The sequence below is a fragment of the Papaver somniferum genome, unplaced genomic scaffold, assembly GCF_003573695.1.
Source record: "Papaver somniferum cultivar HN1 unplaced genomic scaffold, ASM357369v1 unplaced-scaffold_107, whole genome shotgun sequence".
Classification (NCBI taxonomy): domain Eukaryota; kingdom Viridiplantae; phylum Streptophyta; class Magnoliopsida; order Ranunculales; family Papaveraceae; genus Papaver; species Papaver somniferum.
In genome coordinates this window covers 3,386,402-3,395,042 of record NW_020619603.1, presented here as the reverse complement: position 1 = coordinate 3,395,042, position 8,641 = coordinate 3,386,402, and the positions used below count along the sequence as shown (strand labels likewise).

General features: G+C 37.2%; 1 protein-coding gene across 1 annotated transcript; it reads left to right on the top strand.

Annotated features, from left to right (window-relative positions):
* Nucleotides 1-7,450: 7,450 nt before the first annotated feature.
* Nucleotides 7,451-8,335, top strand: LOC113327889 (ethylene-responsive transcription factor ERF043-like). The gene has a single exon (XM_026575009.1). The coding sequence runs from the start codon at nucleotides 7,451-7,453 to the stop codon at nucleotides 8,333-8,335; it is 885 nt and encodes a 294-aa protein (XP_026430794.1).
* The last annotated feature ends 306 nt before the right edge of the window (nucleotides 8,336-8,641 follow it).

Below are 8,641 nucleotides of genomic sequence, written 5' to 3'. Positions count from 1 at the left end.
GACTTCTCAGGACCCAGTAGTTACATGTCTACCTGTTTTCGTAGTTATTTATCGAGACCACTTCGGCCCATCTCAGGCTTCCTAAACTGATGAACATTAAACAGTTATATATGTAGACGATATGTTTCTTTGTAGAAACCTTTTTTTTTATGAAGAGAAGACTTCTCAGGTCCCGGTAGTTACATGTTTACCTGTTTTTGTAGTTATTTACCGAGACCACTTCGGCCCATATCAGGCTTCCTAAACTGATGAACATTAAATAGTTATATATATAGACGATATGTTTCTTTGTAGAAACCTTTTTTTATGAAGAGAAGACTTCTTAAGACCCAGTACTTACAAGTTTACCTGATCTGTAGTTTTTTACTGAGACCACTTTGGCCCATCTCAGGTTTCCTAAAATGATGAACATTAAATACTCATTGTATCCATCATCAGAATATGCATTATAAGCTTGTGTTGTAGAAAAATCGGTGCCAGAATATATATCTACACTCATTAGCAAGATGTCCAGGCTTGCGACAAAGTTGACACTCAATATAATAGTAATACTTCACATGAGAAAAGAAATTTGTAGAACCTCTAATGAATCTTCCATTAGAACGACCTCCAGATTGAAATCTGCCACTAGACTGAAATCTACCTCCAAAATTAGATCTACCTCCTGAATTGAAACGTCCTCCTCTTGCAAAATTATGACCTCCTCTTGTAAAATTAGATCAAGAATAACCACCACCACAACAAGGATTACATTTCCAAGATGAATTTGATTAATTAGGAGAAAAAATACCTGAAAAGTTGCTCACATGAGAGATTTCAAAAGATGAGGAGAAACTAGAATTGTGTTGTGGTGGATGAACAACATTTGCAGAAGCAGTTTCATCTAATAAGAGAAGACCTAAAAGATCAGATGGAGTAAAGTGTTAACAGAAGTCTTGAAAGCGTTGAATTGTAGAAGTAGGCCTCGAAGTATATGAAAAACAAGATCCTCATCAGAAAGTGGACGATCAATCTGAAAAAGTTGAAAAAGCTATTGAACGAGCTTTTATGAATTAGGTATGTGTAGAATCAGATCCTTTCTTGAGTTTGATCAAATCAGTTTTTAACTGCATACGACGAGATCTTGTAGTAGCATTATAATTACTCTCCAAACGACTCCAAACTTCATCAGAGTAAGTGCAATCAACAACTTAAGAGTGTATTTCTTTGGTACAAGCAGAGAACAACCAGGATAAAATCGCCTGACCTTAATTGATCTAATACAGATAAATATGATTTTGAACAAAGTCATGATGATCGTCAGTAGTTGTTGATGAATTGGGATCTTGACGAACATATCTCACTGAACATTGATAAGATCCATCAACAAAGCGAAACAAGTCGTAACTGTGTAACAGAGGTACAATCTGTGATTTCTATGGAAGAAAGTTTGAATTTGATAGTTTTGATGGAGGTTTAAATGTAAGAAAATATGATTATTCAAAGAGGATGAAGTTTTTGAAGTTTCCATTAATGGTGTATGGGTATCTGATACCATGTGAAGAGATCTGTGTCGTTACACAATTGCTCAGATTTTCATCTGATACCACACACTTTTTTTTATAGCAGAGTACAATTGGCATTCACAGCTGTAATAACAGAATGCTAACATGCAGTTACTAACATGAGCATGTAATTGACCAACGACTATTAGACTATTGTGGTGGACTGAGTATTGGATTGATCAGATGATTCTAACACTTATTGGCAGTAGGATGTTAACCCTAATGATTATTATAGTTGGCCTTGCTGCTGGAGTCCCCGTGCCGAATGCCATCGAATAAATCCGCTACTAGGGAGGCACCGGTTCACCATCTTCAACCTATTCTTTTGTAGCATGGGATAGCGTGTGATATCTCCGGTAAAAGCTATTCTCATACTTGTTGGAATTTTTGAATAGAAATATGAATATATGTGTCAACTCACTTGAGTCTTTTCAACATTAGTGTCTTATCCCAAGGGATGCGATTCTCCACTAACGGTTGTGACTCTTCATGAAAGGACTTCTCCAAGAGTCACCTCTAAACCTTTTTAAACCCCACTCATTCTCCATTGCAAATGTGTTTTAGAGTCAAAAACTAGTACTAGAAAATTGTTGTTTGCATAATGTCTTCAAGAGTCAAAGAAGAGTTTGTGCTACATTTATTCGCGTTCGTTGTTCGGTGTTATCGAAGTGCTGTGAAAAACATCGAGGTATTGTTGAATGTTGGAGACATATACCGCTAAATCTGTAACAATATTTTATACAGGGCATCAAATGTCTTAAGCAAAGAGATTACTCGCCTCAATACACCCAAGTAAGTTTGTTTAAGTTTGTGATTGATCATCTTTTCTATCATTCTTTTCTTGTTTCGTTCTTGGTATTACGAAACGTGGTACATAAATGAAAACCGTGTTACAAAGAGTTGTAACGGATCGGTGGATAATACACGAGTTGTATTATTGGAGAATCGGTAACGAAGATACTTACCCAACAATACTTTTCAACCTATCCTCATACTTTTCCCCTTACCTTAGGGTAGTTTGTTTCCTGGAATACATTTCCTGAGGTAAAAGCTCATGTGCCTTTCGGTTTGTATTTTCTCTCGTAGGTGGCTACAACTCATCATCGGAAAAGGAGGACTCGGCGGTGATCAAAGTTTAAGAATTTTTGCTTCTACCATGTTGGTGAAGAAATTATGTAGCTGATTTCTGGACAACTTTTTGACCCATCTCGAGCTTCCTACTTTGATCAACTTAAAGGGTCCACAAGATCACAAGTGACCCCATATAGGAGTATTGGTCACTCAAGGGTACATACCAAGGCTAATCTGATAATCATTTTTGTTTTTTAATGAAAAATATCAGTGAAGTAAACAGATGCGACGTTGGTTCATCTACCTGACCAAATAAGCATTCTTACGTGTCAACAAAAGAATCCACATGTACTTACACGTGTTTGTCTTTACTTCTCACGTATAATACACGTAAACTTGTGGTCAAACAAGTTGAATACTATGTCCCACAAGGACATCTGGCACTAACACGCTTTTATATACTTTGATAGAAAAACATTTTTGAAGCACTGTATATGCTTGATAATGATCTTCTTGTTCCGGTCAATATTATGCCCGGAAAGAAACATTTTTTTGTCTTTCCTACAATGCGGCTTTGCAAAGAAAATTTGGGACTATCTAAAATTGAACTCGTGATTATAAAATGCCGATGAACAACGTACCTGCTCTTTACGCCTAGTCATTTTGGAGAACACTCGCCGCTTCTTCACGTATGATCATCTGTATCGGCGTGCATGTCCTTTACGTCCGCCCACCCGTTTCGAAGAACACTCTGCATAGCCAAGGATTCGTCTCTCACGATCACCTCAAACCGAATCAGTGACCATAATCTGTTTTGTGACCCATAAATCATCCAAAGTAAGCATGTGATCCAAAATGTGCACCGTCACTTAGAATTTGTCTCGTCATGCCCTCATATTAACCCTCCAACCAGAAGATGTTCATACGCCCACATTTGACCCTCATCTGACTTGTATCTTCCGACACGTAATCAAACATTTTGACCTCACCAACGTATGTAGTGGTTCTTATTGGCAGTAAGACCCCCTAATCCTGACGATCGTTATTGTGGGGCCTTGTTGTTGGAGTCCCCGAGCGGAGTCCCGTCGAATAAATCCGGTACCAGGGTGCCGTCTTGGACCTAAATTTTTCTTTTTACCTTCATTCGGTTTTAGTATAGGAAAACAAGTGTAGTATTCTCCGGGATATATATACATATAGATATAGATAGACCATAAGGTAGTGCGTTTCGTGTTGTATCTGACGTAAGGCTCACGTTCCTCTTGCTTTGTCCTTGGCGTTGTTTTTCATAAAATTGGTTAAAAAGGCCAAAATTAATAAATTTTGGGTGAAAAAGATATCTAGATTTTGATTCTGTTTAAATGGACAAAAATGTTTCATCGTATCTATGTTCAAATATTTTTTTAATTTTTAATTTACATGGATGCATCCAGTTTCATCCTCGCTCTGTTTTAAGTATAAGCCAGGATGAATCCAGTTTCATCCTTGCTATTTTTGTTTCTGTCCATTTCACCCGTAATAATTTTTACTCGTCCATTAGAATTCGGTATGGGTACACGAGGACTTGAGGATGATCTTAGCTGGAAATTTTATCTTCCGCTATGTTGGTGAAAAAATTGTATAGTTGATTTCCGCGACATATTTGACCATATCGGACTGCCTAGTTCGATCACCTTTGTTTTCAAGAAAAAAGTTGATCAACTTAAAGGGTCCACAAATGACCCCGTGTCACTGACACAAGGGTCCATACCAAGGGAAAGTTGGCCCACAAGTGTAAAGTCGGTTGACTGTAGTTGTTCACACTCACCCTAACACACACACTAAATTATGAGAAAAATTGTAAATAAAATTCTTAAGAGGTAATTTCAAGAAAAAATGAAAATGAAAAAACCAAGTAAAAATATATCTTACCAAAATGTCGCGAGAAATGACGTCTTTCATGGGCCGTGCTGATTCCGCCACTAATCAAAAACATTTTATCTTGAACCTTAATATTTTTTTTTTCGTTGCACAAATGCTCTTAATGATTCTTCAAAAGAGCTAATTACATAAATGGTGTTCACTGAATCAGACTCCAATTTTCTAGTTTTACTCCCTCGGGCACCAGCAACCTCAACTCCTTTCTCTTTATTCTTAATATAATATAAATATATAACCTTTTCTTTTCAAAAAAAAAAAGAATTACAAACTAATTAGACCTTCTTCATGTTCACACCCTCATCTCCAAAAGAGTTACTTAAGGGGTTCACTGAATCAAACTCCATGTTAGTACAGAAAGTACTTAGCCTAATTCAATGTACACCTAAAGTACAGGGCATATATGATCAATCTTAAATATGCAGTCGCTTCATAGATGAAATATACGTAAAGTGACTACCAGTGGTTTAAAATTTCATTGGAAAGACCATTACTCTCAAGTCTTGAAGGACCCAAGTGGGTCTAATGTTCTCATACATATATAAAGATGATAAGTTTCGAAGTTTTGATTTTTTTTTCTGATTAAAACGTTAGTATTACGTGTCAACACAGGACATCCACATGTACTGACACATCTTCGTCTTTACTAGTCAAACATATATCCCCTGTCACTACATGTAGGTTTCAAGTCAAACAAAATGGTGCGAATTCGTGCTATATTTCACATTTCAATCTTTATTCTTTATTTAATTTAGATAGCTATGTAACGAGGATCGTGATTCTAAACTTGGAAAATAATGGGACCATCAGTTAAATAGTTAATGTGAAATATACACTCGTTAGAGGAGTGTGAACAGATCTGGAGTCAATCTATTTTTGGAGACTATCTCTACAATGGCCTGGCACTGACACGTCACTTTGTATGACACATGTTTGTCCACTCATACTTCTGAAGCATACATCCACTTGTCAATTAATACACAAGTAAACTTCAGATCATACTTCAGGTCAAACAAATATTACTATGTCCCACGGAGACATCTGGCACTAACACACCACTTTTGTATGCTTGATGCTCAATATTTTGGCTGCTTGCACTACCGGAAACTATGCCGGTGAACACATGTTCACGGAGAAAATATGGAACGTGAAAGTTCCATTTTTAATGATCTAAAAATTTCGTGATTATAAATCCCGATGGACGATGTTCCTGCTCTTTACGCCTAGTCATTTTGAAGAACACTCGCCATAGCCAGGGCTTCTTCACGTATGATCATCTGATGAACGGCATGCATGCCTTGTCACTCTGAAGAACACTAGCCATAGCCAGGGCTTCGTCCCTTTATGATTATCTGAGCTAACATCTGCTCAGTGACTAAAAATGGACCTCATGGACCATGGTCCAAAATCTGCTTCCTAGGAATAGTGATCACTGTACTTTTGACTCGCCTCGAGCTTCCTACTTTGAACAACTTAAAGGGTCCACAAGTGACCCCATGTAGGAATAGTGATCACTGTACTCAAGGGTCTACTCTATAGTCTATACCAAGGGAAAGTTGTTTTTTAAATAGGTAGACCAAAGGAAAGTTGGTCCACAAGTGTACAGTAGACAAGATCTCTGTAGACTGCAACTGTTCACACTTACCCTACCACACTAAATTATGAAAAAAAAAAACATTAAGAGGTAATTTAAAAAAGAAAAATGAAAATGAAAACCAAGTAAAAATATATCTTACCAAAATGTCCCCAGGAATGACGTCTTCATGACCCATGCTGGTTCGGCCGTTACTCAAAACCCATTCGTCTTGAAATTTAATTATCAAGCTTTGCATAAATCCCTTAATGCATCTTCAAAAGAGCTAACCACGTCAATGGTGTTTACTGAATCAGACTCCAATTATCTATATAATACAATCAACATCAACTCTTCCTTTTTTTTCTTTTAATATAAATATGTAACCTTTTTTTTTCTCACAAAAGAATTACAAATAAATTAAGCCATCATCATGTTCACACTTTCATCTCCAAAGGAGCTACTTCAGGTGCTTACTGAATCAAACCCTTTTTAGTGCAATAAAGTACAGAGCCTCATTCAATAAACACCTAAAGTAACTTTATAAACAAGACTATCAAATCAGAAGTACGTTTCAAATAAATATATATACGTATGCACTATGCAGTTTACTCGAAATGAAGCATTTCAGGGGAGGTCTAGATTTAAATTTCACTGAAAAGACCATTGCACAAAATCTTGCCGGCCCAAGTGCGTATAATCATCTCGTACTTATATAAAGATGATAAGTTTCGAATTTTCGACTGTTTTCTGATTAAAAACGTAGTCTTACGTGTCAACACAGGACATCCACATGTACTGACACATGTTCGTCTTACTTGTCAAACATACATCCCCCTTGTCACTATACGTAGGTTTCAAGTCAAACAAAAAAGAGCTTCTTCTGGAGACTATGTTTACAATGACACGTCACTTTGTAACCCCTTTACATTCTACACGTCACTTGTAAAACAAAATTTCAACTAACTCGGACGTGTCACAAACCCTAAACACACACGGCTCTACCAAATATTTCTTTGAGCTCCAAATGGACCAAACCTCTGAAAACGTACAAACTAGAAAATCTTGCGCGTCATACCTCCAAAACAACCACGATTCAACCAAAGTTTTTTACTGATCTATAAATATCACATCCACATGAATCCTGATCCAAAACAATAAAATTACCGGTTAAAAACTCAAAAAAAATCTACAGAAAAAAACCAGTTAAAAACTCAGAAAAAATTACAGAAAACCAGTTTAAAACATCAGAAAAAACTACAGAATACTGAAGAAAACCAGTTTAAAACATCAGAGAAAACTATAGAATACTGAAGAAAATCGATATAAAATTTATTTTTAAGTCATGGTGAACAAGAGTATTGCTAATAATAATGGGGGCAATACAGGTAAGAATGGGGGCAGTGGTTACAAAGGAGTGAGAATGAGGAAATGGGGAAAATGGGTATCTGAGATTAGAGTCTCTAAGAGCAGAGAAAGGATTTGGTTGGGTTCATATGAGACTGCTGAGAAAGCCGCCAAAGCTTATGATGCTGCTGTTTTCTGCATGAGAGGAGGTGGTGTTGGAAAACTTTATAACTTGAACTTTCCTCAAAATCGACCAGCATTAGAGACGTTGTTATCATCATATGCGTCTTCATCGTCGTTATCATCAACAACAGTATCGTGTAATCGTTTTCCAAGTTATTTGACACGGTCACAAATACAACTTGTGGCTTCAAAGTATGCAAATATTACTAGTGATGTTGCAACAATGGCACCGGCGGTACCAATTAATTCACCTGTCATGTCTTCTGCATTGCATGCAGCGGATGCTTTGGCGTTTCCAACTAACTCACTTGATTTGTCTTCTGCATTGCCAACTAATTCACTTGATATGTCTTCTGCATTGCCCGTAGCGAATGCAAATTCGATGCTTTTATGTCAAGGAGAAAAGGTTTTAGCACCATCACCTATGGAAATGTCTGTGGTTGAAAATTGGCATGCAAATAGCAGCAATTGTAATGATGGTTTGGGTTTTGATCAATTTTATGGTGGAGATTGTCATGCAGCCATGGAGAAACATATATCACCGGTGGTGGCGGCAGTTGAGGGCCAAGGAGGAAACGGATTTCTAGAAGATGCTATTGCTCCTCATGGTACTAGTGGTGGCGGCGAAAGTAGCCGTTGCGACGTGTTATACCAGTCGTCGGCCCCGGATGACCCATATTATTGTTGGACATACCGATGACACTTATGGATTTATTTATTTTTCTATCTAGGTGCTACGGGTTTCAAGGTATTGCACGGTAGTTGGTTGATCAATTTTAGTAGCAAAATGCATCAATTTTTCATATGATGCATGTTTTCGGGGAACACATATTTTGCTTCTCTCCAGATCAAGTATGATTTTTTTTGTTCCTCCTTCCGATTGATGACAATTTGGGGGAGGTTGTAATGTTCCATGGTGCTAGTATATGATAAATAAGGTAGCATCTGCCATTTGACAAAACTGATAAAAGTTTAGCTTTAGGCTTAGCTAAGCTATTGCAGAACT

Bases quoted from the DNA above. Each gene is read 5' to 3' on its own strand.
- LOC113327889 (XM_026575009.1), top strand. From the start codon at position 7,451: ATGGTGAACAAGAGTATTGCTAATAATAATGGGGGCAATACAGGTAAG.